Source organism: Pezoporus flaviventris, unplaced genomic scaffold, assembly GCF_033815535.1.
Source record: "Pezoporus flaviventris isolate CSIRO_AGI_PZ_B2104156 unplaced genomic scaffold, CSIRO_AGI_Pfla_v1 ptg000020l, whole genome shotgun sequence".
In the NCBI taxonomy this organism is placed as follows: Eukaryota; Metazoa; Chordata; class Aves; order Psittaciformes; family Psittacidae; genus Pezoporus; species Pezoporus flaviventris.
Window position 1 is genome coordinate 2,985,243 of NW_026892568.1, and position 25,760 is coordinate 3,011,002.

Genomic DNA, 25,760 nt, shown 5'->3' on the forward strand with positions numbered 1-25,760 from the left:
GACTTTTTCAGCTTTTATTATAAATTGACATGACATACAAAGTTTACTGGACAGAAGTAATTTCATTACTATTTTTGGGGGGATCACCAACTTTTTGTGCAAACAATGCTAGCCTTCTTTTAAGCATTAAGAGCATAACTGCTTAAGAAATGACATAAGCAATAATTCTAGAACTACATCTCCCCTAAAATAATCTATTTTTTTTTTACATATGTGCACAGCTTTAGCAAATTAAAGCCAGAGAGAAATGCTCGATGGACGATCCAGAGGCGTACTTGGAGTTTGCTAAAACTCAAGAGAGCTGGCAAATTCAAGAAGGTTGTAATGAAAGCTGCAGTTTCCCTCTTTCTTATTTTGTACACAAAAATCAGTGACTAAGAACTTAATACTGGATGACAAATCACATCCACACCATTAGTTAAATAGTCTCACAGTTAAAACACATCTTAAGGACCATCAAAATCAGTATTTACATTTTATAAATTTATGAAGACACCATTAGAAAGCTTATTTACCCCTTCAACAACCAGGGAACTGCATCTCATGGTGATGGAATGAAATAAAAAATTAAAAATACCTGTATTTACAGCAGCATTGTTCCTTTATAAATAAAGAATATGAAAAATGCAATATTTTAAAGGATAATAAAAAATTGAGGTGATGTCACTCAACCACAGTGCTTGCTGGAATAAACCCTTCGGTGCTGATACTGTACCAGTAGTGAAACCACTTTCCATTGGAAAAAATCTGTAAACGTATGCATAAAATGTGTTAACAGCAGTGCAAAACTGCTCAAATATAGTTTAGTCAGCATCTTAGTATCTGTATTGAATACAATACATCACAGAATACTTACATAAGAAGTGCAACACATTTTCTGGTCCAATTTTACAGTGCATTTTTCCCTCAAGAGTGGCATCTCGAAAGCCAAAGCTAAACTTTATGGCCTGGACTTGCAGTCTGTGCTCAGGCAAACAGCAGGCATGAACTTCAGAGGAAGTTAATCCATGTAATGCCTACGTACTGATTATGGACTCTGGGCTTTAGCATGGCACACTATGATGTGGAACCCTGGTCAAAAGAGTTTTACACATCAAATCATTTGTGTAGCTGTGTAAATGTGTAATAAAAATATAAAGGAGCTAATGTTCAAGTTTAAAATGGTACACTGGGCGATCAATACATCAGAATTATCCACGAAAACCAAACTGCTGGTAACCTCAAAAAGCCAAGGTGGGACTTCACTGTGTCTGTAACAGGAAAAGCCAAGATCTCTCCAAACAGGCACAAGACAAAGGAAGTGCTAAAGTTCACCAACTTTGATAGTTTTAGTGTAAGGAAACATTACTTTGTAATTTATGACCAATTGATAAATGATTTCAAATACAAGGATCAAGGTTAAACTTTAAATAGTGAGACCTTGTTTTCACAAAAAGCTAAGTGGAGAATTTCTACAGAAGTAAAGCAGTACCTGTATCCCAATCCCCCTTCCCCGCTGTTCCACAACTTCATGGTAGGAAAAACAGCCAGATACAGATGCAAAAATCTTAATATAAAAACGGTTTTACATATATTTAAATTATGTAAATTCCATAAAGTTCTTAAGACACTAATTACTAAAATTACAAAAAGATTTTCATATTGCTCTTCATGCTCAAACTCTTAGAATATTGTCATTACATCACCAAAACCGATATACATGTAGTACTTGCATAATTAACTGAATAGAAACCCTGTTAAAACAATATCCTTGTTGAAATCATTTATTTCCATCCAGCAGTGCCTGTTTGGAATCTCTGTATTTCTGTGTGTAGTTCTTTATCAAGCTCATACACCCTAGAATGTCACTTCAATGCTTGTCCGTTGAATGGCAATTGACCTCTGACTTCAGAGCTTCTGTTTCTTGCTCTGTTTTGTGACACCTGAGATGCCATCCATTTCCGAAATCCTCTCTCTCAGATTATTTTCACTATATCCATTTGTCGTCCCACTTTGTTCCTCAGAAGATTCCTCATCCGCTGGGGAGGCCGATTCTCCTTTCTCCAACTTCTGCTGCATCTCTCGGAGCCTGGCAACAGCTTTGTCTATGGACATGATGCTGATGAGGTTAAAGTCATGCATGCTGACCAGATGGAGCATAAAGTTTCGACACAAGTTCTTCTTAATTATTTTCTGTCCGTAGTTTTCCACAAACAGCATACAGGCATGATTCATTTGATTGTCAGCAATAAACCTGCCAGACCAGAAAGCCAGCGTTACGCAAGTAGAGCGCTTTCAGACACAAAAAGATGCCCTATGACATTGTTTATCAATATAACTACACTGACCCTCTATTTCAGTCTCAACATCTACAGTGTTTTTTCTCTCCACAGGCACAGGGCTATGGGGTACAAGAACAATTAAGAACTACAAACACTGTAATCTTGTTACTAAATTATCCTTTACTGACCTTTTCCTAACCAACTGAACTGAATTTTAAGTACTTAGTGAACTGCAGTGCAAAATGGTCAACCAATTCTATATAATTTATCTGTATCAAAACTAAGCACAGTAACATACCCGTGCTTCATAACATGAAGATTCCATAGTTTCATCACTTCTTTCTCGCCTTCGTTAACATCAGAAAATTCTTCAATTTGCTGGAGAAATGACAAAAGACACAAACACACCCATCAGAACTACATGTCTGCTGACAAGGAGCCAAGGCACACCTAAAATTCAACTTCTGCCACCTATACATCACAGAATGTACACTTATTTACTTCCATAATCTATGCACACCCCACTGTGCACTCCTGTGATACCAGCATCTCCTCTCTGAAGGAGAAAACCAGCCAAAACAATGAGAACTCGCTGGGGCAGGTGACTGAGCTGGCTTTGCAACTACAGGCATACTTGAAAATACCAAGAATTTCTATCATCAGTGGCTCAGCATCACAAGATTCTCTTAAAGCTCATTTTCATAATACATCCCTGCTTGTTCCTTACAACAACTGCAGACCAGCTTTTAAAAACCACAATCCATTTAAAGCAATTAGGTATAAATGGAATAATTACAGTAATGGTTTTCTCCCGCAGCCATTCGGGGTCCTTTTCATCCTCACTGTCTACTTCCATCTCTTGTGGACGCAGAGGTAAACACGTGTCACTGTGGAAATACAGCCGGTTGTGCCCGCTGCTGTACGTTCGCTGCTGCTCTACTTCTCCATCTTCAGACTCAAGGAACTCTGACATACTTGCTTTCGTACGCTTTGGCCTGGCAGAAGGTAGAACAAGTGACTGCTTTTAACCATTATCTAAAGTATGAAATTACTAAGAACTGTAATTGGTTAATACCAGTTCTTTTTCTAAGCTTTAGCTTGCAAAACTGTCATGGGAGAGGAAACTGCCAGCAATGAAATAAACCCCATTAAACACCCAACACTCTGCTCCAACCCACACTCCATCTTTTGGGGAAGAGAAGTTTTAGGACAAGGCAATTAAAAAGATAGGTACCTCAACTGAAAAGATGTAGAAAAATCACAAGCAAAGTTATCATCCTTCAATTAGTTTATTTAGTTGTAAAACACTGCACTTAAGAACAGTGATATTTAACACAGTCCATGTGGACCTACACGTTCACAAATCCCTGGGTTTCAAAACTCCAGTCCACACGTTGTATTACACAAATACAGATGGACCTTGCTTTCCACCTCCCTACCTGCAAACCAGTATGTGTGTGATAGGAGTTCTTTTGACTGGTCCGTTGCGACTGAAGGCAAACCCAGGCTGGCGATGGATATCCTGGGGATTTCCTGCATAGGAGCCATCGTAGCACTCATTGATGGAAACATCTATTCTAGCACCTTTTGGGTGATACTAAAACAGATAATTGCAAAGGTACTTAGTGAACAGGAATGAGAATACATCAGGCAGTTTATACAAGTAGCTTTTTTCAATTCTGAATACTTTAAATGTCACCCTATCAATAACACAACACAGCTCTAGTCTCCTTTTACAACACCCAAATAACTTTAACCTCTAGAAACAAATTATACTAAAGCTTCCTGGCTCTGTACCATTTTATATAAAACAATTCAGAACAGAACTAATTATAATATTAAGGAAAATACCAGCAGAAAATTGATAACCCTAGAAATTAGAGCCATTCTGGATTTCCTAAAGCTTGGAGACGCTCCCAACCAAATGGAGATGACATCGCTGTCTGCATCACATAAAAGCACATCAATGCACAAACAGCAGCTATAGTCAGAATTCATCCTCCAGTGATTGGCATTATTTTTGTATATATATATATTAATACAATCAAACCCACAATTTCTCCCCCCACGTAGCACGCAAACATCCACAGGAAGCTGCATTTAACCTATAGATACAGTCCTACAACTGAACAGGCTTGCAACAGAATCACTGCATATGTCATATCTGTGACAGACTGTGTAGTGTTTCACATTGCTGAAGTACAAAGTTACTTACAACATAATTAAAGATAAACCTGCTGTGGCAAAGCTTGAGATGTTTCAGTAAACTATAGAGCTTCCGACAGTTCAGTGTGCACCACGGGCAGTGCAAGTCATCCCGGGCTTCAGTCTGCTGCCTCGTGTTGTTGTTATAGAGGAACTGATGCAAACAAAGCAATAGGCAGTTATTAGCATCAAATGCATTTCACTGATTCACTTCCCAACCCCCAAACCAAAACTGGACTTAGTTTCAGGAGACCTCTACAGTAAGTTCTTGGGAACACTACACCAGCTCAGTGTACTCAAACTCTGGTATCTCAAGAATTTCTCCCCCACAGGGAGACCACCTGTCCCCCTCCAGATGTCTAACAAGAGATGTCCTTTGTATTTTGGAACAGCAGATGTGCCCCCAGGAAGATTAGTTTTCAAAAACACTTCCTGTAAGAAATAGTATGTGGAATGGTTCCTAATATGTGAATCTGAGACCCCTGAAGGCATCCACTGAAAGGGCAGATGGAAATTTCCATTGGCAATGAGCATTTTAATCCCATGAAGTGTTTAGATTCTAGTTCCCCCCATATGCTTATTTTCAATACCTGGTAAAATATTCTCAACTTTTGTCGAGGTTCATTTAAAACATCTCTCTCTTTTCTTGTTTGAAGGTCTGTTGGCAGCGATTCTTTCACAGCTGAAAACACACAGAGACATACGTTTCTTTGGTGAAAAGGGAAAATAAAGGAGTTATTCTACCCAAGTATGGAAGTTCTGAGCAGGGCACACTGCTGCTTAAGAAAACTGGTTACTCCAGTGTACTTTGACCTAAGCAGCTCCTATCAGCAACCAGGAAGTCTTGACACTCAGTTTCCTCCACCAACCTACAGGCAAACCCACCACATCTGAACACCAGATGTGGCTCAGTTTTGAAGAACCCTTCAGGTAACTTAAGCACTCAGGTAACAAGCAGCATTTTTCTTACCCCATTCACACAGAGAATTCTTTAGGTATAGCTAAAAGCAGTGGCTGGGAAATAAAAAAAAACAAAACACTGCTTTTTCATGGCTGCATTGCAAATACAGTTCAAGTTCAATGTCAGAAGTTTGCCAAGTAACACAACAGACAACAGTGTGAAATGCAAGTATCACACAAAATATGTAACTGAAACTTTAACCCTTAACTCTTACCCCTCAAACACTTCCTGTTTGGAATGGCAGTGCTCAGTTGCCTCTGAGCCTCTTCCATGTACTTTAATCTCAGTAAGATTATTTGATCCTATACAATTAACAAGAAACCCCACACATCAAAGGAGGTTTAGAAACCTAACCTCAGGAGAAACCAAATAATGACACCTACTTGCTTCTGAGTGGTGAAAAGCTGGCAAAACAACTATCATCTCTACTGACACAAGACATTTTAGAAGATGTGTTTATTTCATATGTAATATTTTGGAGAACAAGAGAAATTTCATCCTCTCTCTGTATGAAAAAGTGGAGGCCTCACACTTCAGCCTGCACCACATCAGAGCAATTAGAATTCCACAGATCAGTTACTTTGAGTAGTTTGTAATTACAGTAAAGCTTAAGCTGCCACATTTAGAAAGTCTTTGATGTTTTTATTCCACTGCTCTGCCCTGGGAATAATGCCAAAGTAAAATGACAACACCAAATTCACACACCCTTGGGAAAGAGGCACTGGATCTTCCTCATTTACTATCAGAACCTCTGATAGAAGTTTCCTACTACTTTCAGTCACCTCTTTTCTTGGTATTCAGAGACTGAAAACAGCATAACCATCAAACAGTCCACAACACTGCACAATACATTCCTGTATGCTGGAAGGTGGTTCCTGCTGTAACTTTACCATCTGACTAAAATACTTATCTTCTGATTCAAGAAAAAATAGGTTCCATCAGTTCATCAGCAATACAGCCGTGCCACATCCCTAAAGCCTCTGTATCTATTATGTAGCTAACTAACACAAAGTGTTAGTTATCTGCATTTGAGTCAGTCAACATGTTGCCATTTCTTTTGCAAGTCTGAGCACAAAACCTGCCTAACAAATTACAATATAGGTCTCCAAGAAGCTAAAATACCAGGAGGCCTGGAACGAGGAAGTAAAGAGAAAACAGAGTAACTTTTACAGTGAAAGTTCAAGTACTTCCCTGCTTCTGTTGCCTTTCTTCTATTGGAAATACTTCCATGTTTGTGTGTGGTCATCCATTCATCCTAAATACCTGCAATCCCTGAGCTCAGTTAAAACACCCCAGGGACTAAGCCTGGAGACACAACCGATCATTACTTCTGTAATAGGGATCTAGAAGTTTCCTTAACCACACAGTCCCAGTCTATTGACAAGCCTGGGACTACTGACTACGCTGAAGTGAATCGGGTGCCAGTTGGGCCTAGGTATGTTCATAGGTATTTAAACAGCAGGACCAGCCTGTTGTCCTCTGTACAGTTTAAGTTTTCCAGCTGTCCCAGGGCCTTACCTGCCAACACAACATTCCAAGCTGAAGTTATAAACAACCTGGAGCAAGACAAAAGAAAGATTGTATCCAGGCCAGCTCCCCTGCCACTAATTCAGATTAAATATGACAGAAAACTGCTATCAAAGAAAAAGGACACAATGGTCAAAGGTGCCTTTTCTATCTAGTATCAAAAGTATTGAGTAGTAGCTTTTTTAAGCTAAGCTGTGGGATAACAAGGAAGAAACACAGTAATAAATTTGAAATTAAGCAACTGAACTAAACTGAACAGTAATTAAAATGAGTAGAGCAAAGCAGACAATCCTGTAAGTCCTACTCACAGATTCCACCCCATTCTATTTCACACCAGGCTTTATGAGTGTTGTCTATAATCACCTCAATGTTGTCATGACTTCAAAGATGCCACTTTTTAGCTTTTAAACTTACCTTAAAAATGTTCAAAATGCAGAATACAAAGCCCATTCATTTCTGCTTTTTCATATATAAGATTACCTGAAGTAGCTGCATCTGTGCTTCAGGCTTTCTGACTCACTGAAGTGCTACACAAATCATTATTCAGCAGCAAACCCAAAGTTCGCTTACCTATAGTCTGAGTAGGTTTAACAGAATTGGGCTTGTTTTCTTGAGGGAGGCTTTCAGAATTCCGTGTTGCAAGAGGCTTGGCTATAGGAGCTGTAGACTTATCATTTGTGTCTCCTGTCCAACGAAGAGTAAACTGAAGTGTAGGTCCCTGAGAAAATGTTTCAAATGGAGGCAATCTCTGAGGGGGAAATCAAAAGTAAAACAGCAGAGTTGGTGTCTTCCCATGTACAAACCCAAATACAAGAATACACAGAATGGGGACATGTAATTTTTTAATCACCTGAAGTCCTTGTGTTCTCAACATAAGCATACACACTTAGACATACTAAAAAAACAAGGAAAGAAAAGCTGAAGATGACGACTGTGCAGTTTCCTGCATCATTACCCACCAGCCTGTTGCCCACGGACTTCTCTTTCTACTCACACCTACTCCTAATTCTGGGGCCCAGCATTGTATATTAATACACAAACTTTAAAAACTGTACCACTATCACTGTCTGCTGTAGAAATGCCATTGTTATATTCTTCTGTGGTTATATTCTTATATTCCACTCAGTTATCAAGTTAATAATAATGAAGAAATAGAAGTAACCTGAGTGAAGTACAAACTCCTATTATTAAGTATCACACCCTAAATTTATCAATGCGATTACCGAATTCCATCTTAAAAGCTCTTTATTATATTTAAAGTCTCATTAGTTTACAAAAATGCTACTGCAAGGATAGAAAGCCAATGGCAATGTGCTTATCAGATCTGGGTGATAAACACATTGGCCATGACTATTGTCTCTTCTCTTTGGAGTATGAAAACCCTCTCTTATTCTCCCAACAACTGACAGCAATCATATCCCTGTATGAATTGAGCAAAGTTAAAGCAATTTAGAGATATATATATATATTTACCATTACATAGGGAGATCCTAGGAAGAGATCCTCCACAAGAGCCACTTCTAGTTTTCTGTTCCAATTTCTGGCTCACAGTTTAACAGAATCGGAAGCAGTATACCAGATAAAGGCTGAACAGGACACTAGAGCTTTTAACTATGGTTTTTGATCCACTTTGGATCATCTCTTTTTTATTTTTCAAAATTATACAATCACGTTAATACACAACTACTCTGCAACCACACAGAATTTTCATATTCTTCTCAGTCACTACAACCAATACTCCCCCAGAACACAGGAGCATGTGACTAGGTAAGTACATTAAATCACCTGCATTCACTACATCAAGTTGATTCATCTCAGTCAACAATTTCTCTGTGCACACCCCCTTCCCTTCATCACTAAATTTAATCAGCATTCTCTTAAGGTGTGTACAAGATCACACCTACGACAGCTCTGGTTTCCTCTTTCTTTCCTCAAAATATTCTGCTTCTGTAATTTGTTCCTTTTGATTTGTCCAACTTGAATTTTTTACAGTAATAAACACTGAATTTGCGTGATTTTATAAGACAAATTCACAAGTCATTGAAAGAGACAGCTGCCACACCTACAGAAGCTAACACTGCTTGTATTAATGATCATAGCCAAAGCCTTCCTAAACTGAGAGCTAAATTAAAACTTATACCCATACATCCTGAAGAAGTACAATTTCCTGTTCAATTTGATCCTCTTTCAGGGGAACAATCACTGATTGCATTTTGAATTGTGTTCCACCTTAATTCAGACCATTTTAAGGCGACAGGTCTTTCTGTCACTAAAACAATCCATACCTTCCCATCAAGTATTGTTTCCCATGTTGCTCTTTTCTTGCTAATGGGACACTCTTCCATTTCCTGCATGGCCACTTCATATTCCCCATCCAGAAGCTGCAAGCGTCTGTCAAGGCAAACCATGTATTATGAGTAAAGTAGCTCAATTTTACTGTTTGCTTATTAAAATGTAGAATATATTTCACAGTATTAAGTTTCCATGAACCTGAAAAGGCAGATTTTCAGGCAAATTTATTTGGCATTTCAGTGCAAACCTACAGGTGAACACCATCCATAATGGAAAAGCTGCCTAATGTCAAACACTTGACAAAAAAGCCTCCATCCAAGTGATTCCAAGAGACGTAGGAAAGCTACTGTTAATGCACGATTAATACTGCGATGGGAATCTTCCTGAGAAAACAATAAATGAAAAACAGAATGACACCCCCCCCAGATCATCTCATTTTTTCCTGCTTTAGCAATAACTGTTCTGTTCCAGCAGACCAATATGATTTTAACTACTTGTTTGATTTCACCATAGTAATGGACAACTGATCTCTTCTTTACATGCTAGCAGAATAATATCTGTGACTGCACCAGCAGGAATCTGGGCATGGAGAAAATGATGCCACCAGATAGAATGTAAGCAGTAGCATATTCCAGAGACTGTTTGTTTTACTTCTTAATTACGCTGTGACTGATCTGCAACAGAACCAAGGAATTACATCTGTCAAAAACCTGAGGAGAAAATCTGATGCGTAAGTTCATAAAAGGGAATTATTTACAGGTGTCACTAAACAGGTCTAAGTATAAAATGCGCCTTATGAAACCTGTAGAGTTTTTATTTAAGACAACAATCCTAAGCTCTTATTGTAAATACCAGCTAAAAATGCAGTCAAGGACAGCCAACACTGAAAACAAAGCACAGATTTAAGACTAAACAAATTCCTAACTATTAACAGAAACAGTACTTGTTTTAGATAATATTACCTGTTTTTATCAAATACAGTCATTTGTGCTACAAATGTCTTTTCCCCATCTTCACGATTTGAAGAATTTCTTTTTCTTCTAGCTGGAAGCTCCTCATTGACATCTGTACACAACAAATATGGTATTCCATTATTATAGAAACACAAATTCAAAAGATCAAACAGCTTCTGTGCAACTGTAGAATACAAGTGACTTGATAATGTCAGATGTGCCATACAACAGAAAAGGACACGGTATTTAATAAACACCTCAATGGCAACAGAAGGAGCACTTAGCTTAACCGTTATCATATTTTTGGTATGTTCATCTATGTTTAGGGTTTATTCTTACTACTCTGTCAGCATAAATGATTGGTATTTGATCTTCCTCCTCTTGTAGCTATAAACAAGTGAGAAAGTTTTCCATTCTACATGCGCTCTCCGAGGCTAGAACACATCATGTCTTGATAAGATTAAGAAAAACAACAACAAATTTCTAAAAGCTGTTTTCTTTATTGGCTAGTCAGTTTTGATGAGACACCATGCCAGCACCTACAGCTGAGTCAGTAGTCATCAGTGTTGCTGGAGGTTTAATGATAGTCACAGTGACCACAGGGCTCTCTTACATTACCCACCCTCCCAACAGCATTGCCTCGCACCTTCACCATGAAATATCAGTAAAAATTGGTCTTAAACTTACACAAAAATAGAAGCATAGTTTCTAGCTGCCAACTCTATTTTATCTCCATCTTGAAAAAGACTGAAAACAAGTGAAAGCCAATTCCTCATCTTATTACTGGCCCTTCTCAGGATATGACCTATGCTGCACACCAAGACAACTGAATATATGCCTGCAAGAGAAACCTTTGTAAAAGCATATATAAAGACTCAAGTTACCAATGTTTTCATTAGTTTCGCCATTTATCAGTCCATTAAACTCTCTTCTTCCTGGGCGAGTTACTCTGAATAACAATGAGTAAGACTTCACCATATGGCTGTTGCTTGGTTCAAATTCATTGCTGGAAACTGCAAGCGATGGGAAGTTGCCCGGTTTTATTTGGCTGAGGTCTGGGTTTAAAGGCACCTGCTTTTTACCTGTAGGAACCTGTCTTATCGGACAACTGACATCCTGCAGGAAAGAAAGCAAGCTAAGGTTTAGGTTTTTAGAATACAAAGGAGAGATATTAAGTATTAAAATTTACACCATTTCTGGTTTGTACTCATCCTGCCATCTTTTTGAAAACAAGCCTTGTAACAGATGTAAATTAAAAAATCTGGAGTAACAATCCCAGGTTTTAAATGTAAAACCACAGATTTGAATGTGTAAATAAAACTGGCATTTTATAACCACTTCTGGCAGCAGCCATCTTTCTCTAAGTGATTAAATTAACACTAACATGAGGCACTCAGAAAGATTGCAGAGCAGCCATTAATACTAATTTAATTCTGTTTACCTAAAGAAATTAAATGTTTTGGTTATATATATATATTTCAAGGGCTTCCTAGCTTCTCCTTCCAATATTACAAAGTGCACTTTGTAATATCTGGGAGATAAAGAACCACTTACCTAGGATTTATTATATTCAGTATCTCTTAAATAGATCATTGAACACTGTGTAGTATTGGAAAAACAAGCAAAATGGCCTAAGTATGCAACTTGCAGGAAAGCATTTCAAATAACCATCAGCACCTCCTGCTTTTATCATATATACCCATACCCTAGCAAGTAACAAAACTGGCTAGAAACAGTATTAACTCTTAAAAATGTGTTAAAAAAGCTTAACGTTCTCAGGGGAAATATAGAAAGTTCTGACTGCAATCTTTCCCTTTTTGGTTAAAAATTACAGCATGTGTTACTGAGCCTCCCATATTCCCCTAGCTGTGAAGATAATTTGCCAACTGGTGTGAAACAAACACAGCTAAAACAGCAAGCAAATTTAAAGATGCCTTGAAAAATTGTTTATGATTCATAGAAGCTAAAATCTGCAATAAACGAGATGATCGATGTAAAAAACATAGGTACAGAAAAAGCAAGGAAAGAGGCAGGAATTGGCAGATGACTGAAGAATTCAAAACAACTTATTCCTTTTAATTCAAAGGTGAAAAAGGCATAGAATACAAGGGACAGACTATTCGATGATTTTTGTGATTGCCTGGTTTACTTTAGCCTCTGGACATAGCAACAGAATTAATATTTTAATGATTTGATGCAAAAAATTGAAGTAAAAATAGAGGTGGCTGAAATTCACAATGAGCAAGTCGGACATCCAAGCAAGCGGAATCCAATGAACAAAGCTGAATCCTTTCTTAAAACTTCCAGTTCTTCCTCATAAAGTAGAGCAACACCCATATACATATATGTATGTATGTATATCTGCTTCTTAAGAATCCCTTATCCAGTCAATAGAAAACAATTTTAAGAACTAATTTATTTTAGACTAAAATCTCAACAGAAGCATCATTTCACCATTACCTTGTTGCATGGCAATGTTCATTACATATTCCAGAATCAGGTAATCATTTTGCTTTAATGTATATTAGTTGTTTGTCAAATCATCTTTACCTTTCGTTTCTTGTGGCACACTTTCACGAGCAGTACTTCCAGGGTTACAGAATTTTGTTCATTCTCTGAGTTTTGTGATGGCTTATCTAAACAGAAAAATATTTTCAGTTTTGAAAGAGGTGAAGATTTATCTAGTGGTGTAAATCCACCTGCACATGGTGTAAATCTATTTTTAAACCATAGGTACCTTAGGCACAAAGTCCTCCAGCCAAATTCTAAGATGTAATTCTCCCCAGACTTAGTGCAAATTCCCACTTGAGAACATATGCTACCTACCTGTTCTAACATTAGCAGATTTAAAAGCATAGTTGATCACCAATGTCAAAGCTTGCTACCTTTGGTATTGCCAAAACTGGTTTATAGCAGAGTAAAAGGGTACTAGTAGATTTCAGGCAAGTCAGAATACACTAGTTACACATGAGTCACATTAGTTCCTGTATTTTCTTTCCTTTGCAGTTTGCAAACCTAGAATTTGGTTTGCATCAAAACTTTACATCCAGATGCTATCAGATAGGGGAAAAAAAAAAACCAAAATAATAATAAATACCCCTTAAATATTATGCAAGGTTAAGTATATAGAGAATAGCTGTTAAAGGACTCTTGAACCTGAAAAAAAGTCTTAGAAAGTAAGACCTGCCTTCACGGTCTCAGCAGTAGGATCAGCAATACGAGTTAAGAATTGTCTCACAAAATAAATGTCATCGTATTGTAAGAGAACATTTAATAACATGGATATATGTTTATCTGAAAATGCGACCTCGTATGGAAGAAATACAAAGATAAAATCCAATTACACATATGGTTAAAGAACAGTTTCCAGAAGAAATGCTGACACACAATGATTAGCCCAAACTGAATGAGTCCATAAGAAATTATTTTTGCTCTTTTTGAATCTTAGAAGTATCAGCGTGGGCTTAATTTAAAAAGCACAATGGCGTCACCTTAGTCCATCTCACATGGAGGGAGGGGTAACCAAAACCACACTTCAGTTTCAAGAGTTTTTAGAGTAATTTTTATTCAGACAAGTGACCGAGTTAATTGCACTAGCTTAATTTAAATATTTCCTGTACTTAATATTCACTACAGCATACATTGCTTATTTTAGTGATATACTTTTCTATGGTACAAATGACCATCAGGCTCTATTTGTGGTATTCTCTTGAAATGAAAGGAGCAGAGTCGCACAACTTGGACATTGAAAAACACACAGAAAATATTAAATATATTTCTATTTATAGAAATATATTTATACATATATAAAAATAATATATAAAGCATTGAATATTGAAAAATCTACTACAGCCCATGTCTGTGTAATATCACAATGTAGTAGTAAAGCAGTAAGAATCCCAGACTGGTTTGGGTTGGAAGGAACCTTAAAGCTCATTCAGTTCCAAACCCTTGCCATGGGCAGGGACACCTCCCACTAGAGCAGGCTGCTCAAAGAAAAAGAAGGACTACTGGCAAAATTTATGGAACAACCACCCTATCCACTGGGTATTTTAAAACTCAACAGCATATCCTTCCCTCCCCCTTTGTTCTATACTTCCCTATTCTTAGCATTAGCTGCCCCAAAATCTTTTCTGGTTTCCCAGCTTAAATACTGAAGGTAACATATAACATGAAGCTCTTGAGAGCAGAGACAAGACGAATACTATCCATTCAGGCCAGCAGTATTCTGAAGATCCAGAATGTTCCTAATCTACAGATTTTAAGAACTTTCTCAGACTAACATTACAGTTTAATACAGAAAAGATTCTGAAATCTAAACACTTGCAACTCTAACCTTTAAATACCTTACTGAATAGATCTGGTTAAGCATAAGATACTTTGAGGGTAGCAGCATCCAGAAAAAGGTACAGAACCTGTTACATGAATTGTATTAGCTTGTACATCCAAAGACTAATTTGCCATTCAGAATATTTTTAACTGAAAAATTAGCAACGCTGCTTCATTTTAATAGACAATCATCTATTTTTTTCCTAGGGATGTAAGAAGACAGTGAGTTTACAGCACAAAGCATGTCACCACTGCTTCCATTAAAGCAACAGAAGCCATCATTCTCTTCTGTGAAGTCCAATATTCCAATTTTGAGAGGCAAAGCCTTACGCGCAGAAAAGATACAACTAAATGACTGCAAGTAACACCACCACCATTTCCATTGCTTTTATAACCACTGACATGGCCTTTGCCTCATTTCTAGTCTCTACTTGACAAAATTTATTCTCACACTTCTGTTTTAAATTAAAACCAACTAAATTTTCTAACTACTTTCAAGCCTGGGGTTTGGGGGTTTTTAAAGCTATTTCAAACACCCCAAAGACACACTCCCATGGAATTACTTTCTTCAGGAATTCCTCAAGGCCTATTTCAGTTTGAATGGATGATGACTTCAAGTATTTCTCAATCACTGTTTTGATTAAAACCCCTGAAGTTCATCTGCTTAACATCATAATTACTCTCCAACATATTTCAAGTGCTACTGAAAGTATTATAACTAATGGGACAGCCTGAGCTTAACTAACTTAAAATCTGTGTCCAAACAGCCAATATTAAAAATATTCAACTATTCCCCTCACAGATCTACACTTATTTCAAAGGTTCTATACAAAGAAACAGTACAATGAAGGAATTAGCAAACATACCATTTTTATGGAAGAACCCAGTAAACGTAAGTTGCAAATGAGCAGATAAGCTAAACAGAAAAACAAGAAAGGAAATGTTAGAACAAATGAGTATTTTCTTCTCATAGCAGCTGCTCCATTCACTGATGTTCAGGACAGACCTAGACAAGAGGCAGAACTATAATGATGTGGTCCTTCTTTCTAACTTGCAAATTGCCTGGATACAGCAACTGCAATTGATGCAAAGTCATAGACCAGTTTTCTCTTAAAGAGACTGACTGTCTCTGTGTACTCTGTGACTTGACACATAATTAAAATCAGAGGTTTAAACCCCACAGTAGCAGGGAATTGTCAACACGAGCTCTTGCCTTCACAGGCAGGCAGATACATTTCCCAGACATTCTTCAGCAACAGAGAAGAATTTTGGTGTAAACTTTCTAGAACTTCACCCTGAACCATGCGCTTGATAATGAATTTTTTTCAACAAGTACTTTCAGTTTGATGAGGAGAATCTTTACAACGGGGAAGCTACTGCCTTAGAAAAAAGATTGCAAGTCATATCAAGTCCACATCATCCGTGACATACACAATCAAAATATTAACTGCATCTGGTTTGTTTCGCAGCACCGCAGCTCAGAGCCTCAAGTATTCTCAAGAGTATTCTGCTGACTGCAGAAGCATTTCATTTCAAATTGTTAAATTCAGAACACATAACAGCTTAAAGCAAGTATTCATACACCTAGAGTACAATGGGTTTCAAAACCACTTAAGTGTTTCTGAAGTACACAGTACTAAACAAGGTATCATCTGTTACACTATAACTCCAGATACAACTTTGATCACCTTCACTGACTTCTCAGGAAGATAAAACCTGAGATTCAACACTTATTTTTAAACACAAACATTTCCAAGAGCAAGGACAGGATTAGTCAAAGTGCCAATAGTTTCAGGATTCAAAAGACTGTGTCTACAGCAACTTGCATCATTCATCCAGATTATTTTTCCAGACCAATTCTAGACTAAAGTAAAATTTTAATAGTTTTAAAAGCAGAAAAAACACCACACAAATCAATACTCTACTTTATTTCAACATGATCCTTATCCTTAAAACAAAGATATTTACCTAGCAAGTACCCACAATATATGCAATAAAAGATAATCAAGAAAAATAAATGTACAGCTTCTTAGAACACAAAATTTATGTTTGTTTGACACTAAACTGTATCTAGCATGGCTGCCTCTGAAGCAGTCTATTTGCAAACACTATGGAAAAAGAACACCTGGTTAAAAGCCAAGCAAGCACCACAAAAACCAATTTCAACAGGTCTTCACACATTGCAGCAACTTAGGCGAGTCTTTAAAATGTCCAGAATGCTTTACATTTCACCATCTATTCAGCACATTAAAGGGTTTTGGCTAATCATCTACAGTTTTTGTACCAAAAGAGAACACAAAGCCAACCTGCAGGATCAAAATTGATCCCTGACTGAACAGCAGACTAGCTTATTCTGAAAGTCTGAGAACTGATAGGTTAATTTCCATCATATACACTGTCACAAGGACTTTCAGGCTTTAACTTATACAGAAAGGATGCACTTTAAAAAAACCTGTTATGGTTATCATCTATCACACTCATCACAAACATTCTGTATATTACATCACTTCTCAGTGAACATGCTTTTCATACCCTTTTATTTAAGCAGTAGGAAAAGCTACTCGCGGCAAATACCTATTTGAGGCTTCTATTCGCATTTTAAGAAACAGCATGACAAATACTGAAAGCTTTTCTTGATACTGTTTTCCTTGAAGTTTTTAAGTGACCAATGCACAAACACCCATTTTAACATTTCAGAATCAGCATTTCAAACAGTAAGTACCTTGCTTCTAATAATTACTCTTATCACTTTATCAAAGACTTTTGATTTAACACATGCACACAAATACATATGCAGGACAGTACCTGTGAGATTCTTGTTCTCCCTTCATTTTTTCTACTTTTGATAACATGTCATCTACTTTAAATGTTTTCCTGTGAAGAAAAGCAGAAAGAATAGTTTCATACAGCCACTACTTCCATTATATGTAACAAGAAAATTTGACTTGGCTTTTAATCTAGAACTGTCTATACAATGTTAGCTTTCTGTTCAGAAAGCACCCTTTATATACATAGTAGCACACCCATGTTGTAGCTTCTCAAGCTGCATCAAAAGAATACAAAGAATTAAAACCATGACCATGCCTAACCACATTTCACCTTTGGTCAAAGAAAGTCTTCTTGCTTTAGTGACACTTAACACCTACTAGGAATTTAAGTGCCAACTCTTCAGTCATTACTATTTTAAACTTGATAATAATGAAAAACACTTAAATCCTCATCTGACCAAACCACCTAACTATAAGATAAAGCCTTTCTCCACAAAGTTATGTTAAATAGATGTGATACAAAAATCAACGAATTCTGAAGCTACTTCTAGAGCACACTCACGGGAAACAATGTCACAGAGAATAATCGCTTCAAATTATTTCTCTCCATAATTCTGACATCAGTCTGTTCACGCTCGTATGTTCAGCCTGTTCTACCATACATACAATTTATTGTTCATTACTAAATAAAGTTCACTCATGAACAGAAGTTGTTCAGTGGTTTCCACAACAGCCTTTTTTCTTTAAAGGCAAATAAATGCTTGGACCTAGATGGCAAAAAAATCGCACTAGAGTGACAACGGCAGAGCTGTGAGGGCATCCTTCCATTACATTTATGCCTCAGAAAAATGAAGAAAGAAGAACATAAACTGTTGCCAAATGCTGGATTTCTTGTGAAGGGAACAACGATGACACAGTCTGGGGATGTGGGAAGCATCATCTACAGAAATATCCTGACTGATGTCATACGCTGTCCACATGCAGCATGAAATGCATCTGAATGACTAAGTTACCATTCGCATGGTGACTAATAGTAGCCCTGGACATGAAACACAAGTACAGGGCTACAGCCAGATAACAAGGACAAAAATCATTATGATTTGTGTAGTAAACAATCACTGATTCAGATGTTTACTCAGCCTAAGGTTCAGAGATGACAGATTCAAGAGCTGACTCACCTACACTAAAATGTGGGATTATTAAAATGCACATTGCAAGGCTCAGCTTTGAAGCAAGAGATGTTAAAAAGAGGAATTTCTGGAAAGTTTCAGATTCTAAGGTAAAAAGGAAATTAAAAATCTCTGCATTCACTTTGTCCAAGCTCATCAAAACCAGCCACTGTTCTGCAGAACAGTAAGTAGCCTCCTTCAGACTAGAGAATTGCTTAAAAGAGCTCTACAGCAAATTTATGTCATGACTGGAATATGAGCCAGAAACCAGCTACGAGACAAACATGTTTCAGGAATGGGGGAAAGTTTAACAATCTTTCATAAGATATACCAGTATCTGACACAGCCTGCATTTAATATTTGTGAGCATTATTGATCCAAAAAGAACAATGACACCACCTTTCCTAATTTCAAACTCAGGTTAGTCAACACAAGAAGAGAGTCCTCCTAAAACAAGATCTCTCAGAAAAAAATAAAAATTGCAACAAAATAACCACATTAAATCCAAATTGTTGCCTTTAATTTTAAGAAAACTTCAAAATGACAGAAATTTCCTCTAAACTACTATTTTTATGGTCCCACATATATCAGACAAAACAAAGTTATTGTAATAACCATCTCTAACACCCAGGGTTTTTAAGACAGCTTTTGCTTACGCTACAAGTATGTGCATCTTGCACATTCCTTTCTCCACCCACTCTTATTCCAGTCAAGCACACTAATAATTAGCAAAGTATTAAAAGTCACATCCCAGCATACCATTATCCTGTCAATAAATAAATTATTCATTGCATGGAAATAATTTTTTATTAAGAGTTAGGAACTTATTTCCACTGCCATCATTTGGCCTAACAATACAATAACACCTGAAGACAGACCTATAGGCTGAAAGCCCAATTCAGTTCTCCATCAAGGATCACTTGACCAAAGCGTATCACCTCTCCAATGATAAGCAGCAACTTCAATACCTTTTTAGCCCAAGTTGACGCATGCATATTAACTTACTGCCTACCAATGCTTCTCTATACTCTACGCATTCTAGTCTTTAGAAACACTTTCTCAAGTATTAAACATACAGATCAACATCAATGGATAATTTCTTGGTAAAAATGCAGTTTTACTTCCCTGCCTCCACGTGATAAAATCTGTCATTTTTCTCAGACTACTGTAGAGATAGAGATAAAAGATGCGGAGCTATAATTACTCTTGTCATAGGTTAAGTTCTATAAAGCTTGGAGGTAAATTTTTTATACTTTATGTACGTATGATGCTGGTTACGGAAATGGCAATTAAAACAATGATCAGCATTTAAAAATGGCCAAGTTAACAAGTTCCAGGGAGAATAAATAAAGATACATGTATAGTCATGGCCCACATAAGCAGGCTAACAATGATGCAGTTCCAAAAGATACTTGTTTGCAACAAGAACTCTACTAATACACTTTCACTATACTGAAGCCAGGTAAGTATTTTTTTTCCTAGTATAAGCCTATAGAAGATCCTTCTACTCCAGTTTGGATATTCAAAGTCCCCTTTTCCACCAGAATAACATCACCACATACCTTAATTACTTCTATTGAATAAAGAATGACAGTTAAGGTCTTGCACATATTTGAAAGTGTTTACCAGCACAGATCAGCAAACAACTACCCTGCTAACCTCCCTCTGGAGGTTCAGTTGAGACTGTTTTGCCCCTACATCTAAGTAGTCTAAACTAACTTTAAACTACAACTATTGCGGTTTTAACCAGGCTGAAAGAGAAGGACCACAGTACTGAGACAGTATGGAAATGTGGGAGAGGGGAACAATACACTTCACAAGTATTTTCTGGGGTTTTTAATCCCTCCAATTATGCTACCTCATTTCTGATGCATTCATTTGTTCTTATAAAGGAAACATACTGAAGTGTTTTACTTAAATCTTCCTAGACCTAATTACCAGAATGATTTCAATATTGTCAGAATTAGTGAGAGAAATGGCTATTAATGTCTGTTATTAGAACACTACCTACCTAGAATCCCAGTTCTAAAACAAAGTGTTAAGGGAACTAGAAAAAAATCATTATTTTTCAGACAGAAATGACTTGTGCAGCTGAATCTGAACAGGAATTTGGAACAGTGGACAACACAATGTACATGCAAAAGTACTGTTTCTTGTCTCCCAGCAACTAGAGCAGATATCCAAAGAAACGGATTCAGGTAGAACATACGCATTTCAATCAACTAGAAGTTAACATAAGCTATAAACAAAAACTTCCTGTTGCACAATTCTAGTTAAGGTAAAAACAAAACAAAACCCAAACCAACCTGAACATTATTCCTTAAAATTTAGCTCCGAGTTATTTTAAAATAAGCAAAATACTCACTTTGGCAACTTTTGAAAGAAAAAGTAAGCAGCAAGTTCAAGTTTAAAAAAGATAAGGCTTATCATTATTTGTCCTAAGTACATGAAGATGTACGTTCTGAATTCAGTTTGAAGGAAAAGTGATATTGGCACTAATAGCTAATGGCAAGAACATTAAATAACACCCAAGAATGCCAAATAAGAGCTATATTTAAATAAAAAACCATGCAAATTCTATCACTCAACATATCATTCAGAGACTATCTTCCTTAGATACAAAATTTAAATTAGAATTGTCTGCATAATCAGATTTTATTGCCATTCATTAAGCATTCATGATTAAGTATTTCTGTCCCACAGCAACTGTTCCAAGGCATTAAGAACGTCAATGTTAAAATATTATTTTTAAGTAAGTGTTCAGGCTACAGAAAAATCCAAACTAACAAATGATTTTCAGTGAAGAGGAAGTAACCGAAAGGACTTTGCAATTCTGCTAATAAATAGCACACACCACACACTTTTCACTCTGCAGTATTTATATATGTTAATATCAAAACCAATAGTTCTGTGTTTTTTTTCCTAAAATAAAATGTTTCATGTGATTATGATCAAGCACCACTGATTACAACAGCTCGGGTTGGTTTTTTAAGAAGTTCTCAATGAAAACAGAAAACCAACAGGACAATTACTAAGGATTCTATAGATACTTCTCCACATTTGAGTACTCCCACTACCAATAGGAGTCACAAGCATGAAGTCACACACACCCTTCACATTGCAGAAAACTTCTTAGGTCTCAGAATCAATTGTGAAATGATGTATACATTTTTTAAGCTCTTCAAAAATAAAAGGTCATGCCTGATACACCACATGAAAAGAGGAGGTCGCCCTCCACTATTTTTTGGACTTCTACTGGGTTGACATTTCAGGATTACTTTTCAGAAACAATGTTACCTTTTGATATTTGTTCGGGAGTTTCTGTGGGACATGTAAGTGAGGGTCCTGTGCAAAAATATTGGCTGTAGGGGGAAAACAAAGAAAAGGGTTATGCTTTAATTAAAATTTCCTACAAGTCCAAAGTAAAGGAGCGATAAAGACCAATTACTCACTGCTATTAGATTCCGGGTACGTAGAAATCTGTATATCTGTGTTGGTTCTAAGAAAAAGAAATACGTGTTATCCAACATACCTTCTACCTCCAGAAAGAGCCTTACATTGACATAAAAATATCTTTTTTAGCATGTTTTTGCTCTTTAAAATAATTATCACATAAGTCACTGTTTAAATGAAGAACCACGATGTCCAAATAACTCCAAGCTAACAAGGGAAAAGTTACTCTACCTACTGTACAACACAAAGCAAGTTCTTGTTTAAGCTACCATAAATCAGTAGTCACAACTATGACTGCTCTTGCTTTCCACAAAGTATGTTTCTTACAGGCTTTTTATCATAAAAAACCTCAACCTATTACAACCTATTACCAAATAGGTAAATTTTCTTCACAAAGTTAAGGAGCATGTGTGATACAATACCAAAAGAGTAGACTGGATTTACATAGTCAATTTGGTATCTGATTGTTTTATCCTTCTGGAAAGTACCAAGGTCACTTGCACAAGGTACCAAAATAAGAACAGAGACTGTCAGTTGACTACGAGACATTACAGATCATTCTACAAGAAGAAATTCATTTCCAAAACCTTTTTACGTTCATAGGATCAGAAAAAAACGTTGATTCTGGTATAGCAACCACTGCTTCAAAGAGCAATCAGAAGGAAGATAATACAACTGTGTGCAGTACAGACACGAAAGGGCAGCATCGTTTGAAATAGGTGAAACAACCAAAGTTCAAAAGATCTAGACTTGCCTACAGAAAAGAGGAGCTTCCGTTTAGTTTCAACCAATTCAGTTAAATCAGGACAAAAAAAGGTTTTTGTCTGGATCAGGTTATATCTAATGAGAATTCCAATCTAAACTGAAATACACCCTTTTTACACTGAAATAAAAGCCTGTTTCATTAGGTTATGCCAGCAAGAAATTAGGAAATGACTTGATAAAACACATTAAATGATGAGAAACAAAATGAAGAACACCTTGATTCCTGTGCTACAGCTGTTAACACTGCCTCCATTTCCCATATAAAGAAAAACAAACAACTATTTTTTAAGAAATAAAAAACTTTTTATTTTCAGATGACTGCAAAACAGTTATTTCAAACAGCTGGAAACCTTATTTTAGTTTATGGAATTCTGTGATTAAAAGTGAAGGAGGACAGCATTTTATATCTTTTATCACTTTTTAAAGATACTATTCAGCCTTATGAACACTTACGAATGTTAAGACCCCAAAGAATCTATTATTAGAGAGACATATTATTATTAGAGAACGAAATCTTAGAATTCTCAGTATTTCCTTTCAGAAGCCTGATGAAAACCAGTAAAATTCTGCTTAATGCAAATGATTGTAATGAAATCTGTGTTTTTCACATCAAGATGAAAGATGGAAAAGAAAGAAATTAAGCAACGTGCACTTTGCTAGAAAGTGAAAATGTAAAGTAGTCACAACTTTTAAAGCAGTATCTCGGGGGGTTTTAGTCTCCAAAAAAGCATGACACGATTAGAATTCAGACAGGTATGAAAACATTAAATTACACACACAAGGATGTAATTTAATTTAAAGACAGCACACTGCTGCTTCAAATTTAGCTTTCCCAAGTAGAAAAGCTCTGAAACACACATTTCATCCTGCAAGCAGACATGTTTCTCAAGTGCTTATTATTCAGCAAAAGCTTAAAACGAATCCTTATCTTTTTCTAGCATATGACCTTGAAAAGGGGCAAAAACACGAAGGAAGAATGTGATTCGATACTACATTTGTTAGGATTTTTTAATCCATTATGTACTTATTGCAGTTTTCCCATAAAATTCACACTGTGGAGCTAACACACCACGATACATTTACAATGTTAACTTATTCCTGATCGCTACCTGCACAGATCTATCTGACAGACTGAGGCATGGGCAAGGGAATTTTTTTCCCCTGCATCTTGGACGCGGACACTGAACAAACCTCTTAGAACTCATTTGCTACTTGACCTATTTGCAGTACTGTATTTACTGAACACAGAGCTTTGTTAACAGGGCTGATTCAAAGGACCCCACGTTAGTAAGGATTTTACAGACCACCAAAAACTCCAATGCTTTCTCAAACACTGTCACTGTCTATAGCAAGCGAGCATAAGCGGTGACAGCACCAATCCTAAAACAGGATCATGTATTTAATATGGCATTAAAAATTTCCTTCAAATCCTAGCAATTGCACAGAAATATTTCAGTACAATGTATGTCGATTGCTACACTATGCTTTCGAAGCAGATTTCCATAAACAACTTTCTGGTGCATCCAAGGGGATTCTCCTCTTATCTGGCACTGCCACAGGGTGATGTGTGGGTCGCAAAGGTCAATTTCCAATATGAAATCTCAACTAAGGGACAATTATGGCCAGACAAAGAAAAACCAAGTACAGTGAAGTCTTAATCACATCCTGCCCCTGAAAGGGGTTCCAATGGCAGTCGCCAAAGGGGAAGAAGAGCCTCCAGGTTCTCAACTCCCCTGTGCCTCCAAGGGCTGTTAGAGGAGGGAAGGGAGCCAGCAGCCACCCCGAAAGCCTGATGGGAGCTACTACTGAGCAACCAAGTTCATCGGCTGGGCGCAGACACAACCCGCCCTCCGCTCGGCGGGCCCCGGCCCGGGGCGCCTCTCACCGCCCTGCCCCACACCGGCCCCCGAACCTCACGCTTCCGCCCGAGCCCCGGCGGGCCCCCGCCTCCCCGGCCGAGCCCCTTCCTCCCCCAGCCCCGCTCCCCTTCGCCCTCCTCCCCGGTCCCAGCTCCCTCCCTCCCCCGACCATGTTTACCCCCGGAAGCCCCTACTCTCCACAGCCCTCCCCTCCTCCTCCCGCCCTTTCTGCGGCGGCTCCAGCCGGTCCCGCCGGCTCGGGCCCCCACTTCCTCCCCCGGCCCGGTACTCACTCTCGAAGGCCTGAAGAAAGAGCTCGTGGTCGGCCTGGATCTGCTCCATCTTCGGCTTCTTCACGGGGGGCAGCGCCGCCGCCGCTGCCGCCGCCGCCGATGAGGCCGAGGAACCGCCCGAGTAGCCGCTTCCTCCGCCGCCACCGCCGCCGCCTGCGGCACCACCGGATTTGCCGCCGGGAGCCGCCGCCGCCGCCGCAGCGGAGCCCCCGAACCCCCCGCCGCCGCCGCCGCCGCCTCCGCCGCCACCTCCTCCTCCTCCGGCGGCGCCGCCAGCGGAGCCCGAGCTGGGCCCCGCACCTCCACCGTGCTTCTGAGGAGCCATGGGCCTGGCCCCCGAGAGGGCCCCGGCAGGACGGAGACCGAGCGGGGAGGGAGGGGGCGGCTGGGGCGGGTGGGGTGAGGCGGGGGGAGGGGAAGCGCCGAGCTCCAACTCCTCCAAGTCTCCTCCGCTCCGCTCTCCTCAGCGCTACGACCAGCCGAACCCGACGACCACGACACGCCCGCCTCCCCTACTCTCCCATTGGCTCCGAAGATGGCGCCGCACCGCCCCATTGGCCGGCGCGGGGCCCGCCCCCGCGTGACGCACGGATGGTTCTGGAAGAGTTTGGTTGGTCCGTGCGCTCCGCCGCTTGGCGCTTCTCCCCTCCCCCGCCTTTGAACTGAATTCGCGGGAAAGGGCCGCTCGCCCTCCGGCGCGGGGCATGCTGGGTAGAGCGGGCCGCCCCTCACCGCCGCGCCGTGCAGCGCCGCGCCGGCTCTGCCCTCGCACCCCTCAGCCGCTTCACCCGCAGATCCGCGGCTCTGTGGCTCTGTGGCTCTGTGGCTCTGTGGCTCTGTGGCTCTGTCCCGCAGCCTCCGCGGCAGCACAGGTTGTTGGTCGGGAAGCCGTCCCCTGCGCGGCGGGGCCGCTGAGGGGATGCCA

The 25,760-nt window shown here is 38.8% G+C and overlaps 1 protein-coding gene across 2 annotated transcripts; it reads right to left on the minus strand.

Annotated features, from left to right (window-relative positions):
• SUZ12 (SUZ12 polycomb repressive complex 2 subunit) lies at positions 1 to 25,327 on the minus strand. Of its 2 annotated transcripts, XM_061455360.1 has the most exons (16): positions 24,836 to 25,327; positions 21,918 to 21,964; positions 21,763 to 21,827; positions 17,334 to 17,402; positions 15,395 to 15,444; positions 12,750 to 12,835; positions 11,084 to 11,315; positions 10,209 to 10,311; positions 9,240 to 9,345; positions 7,525 to 7,702; positions 5,057 to 5,148; positions 4,477 to 4,620; positions 3,701 to 3,858; positions 3,058 to 3,256; positions 2,560 to 2,639; positions 1 to 2,233 (listed from the first exon to the last, which is right to left on the minus strand). In XM_061455360.1, the coding sequence occupies exons 1-16, from the start codon at positions 25,158 to 25,160 to the stop codon at positions 1,888 to 1,890; spliced, it is 2,280 nt and encodes a 759-aa protein (XP_061311344.1). In that variant the 5' UTR covers positions 25,161 to 25,327; the 3' UTR covers positions 1 to 1,887. The 2 variants fall into 2 exon arrangements, with proteins under 2 accessions (XP_061311344.1, XP_061311345.1); XM_061455361.1 differs by lacking the exon at positions 21,918 to 21,964 and having other exon boundaries at positions 24,836 to 24,946.
• Between the last annotated feature and the right edge of the window lie 433 nt (positions 25,328 to 25,760).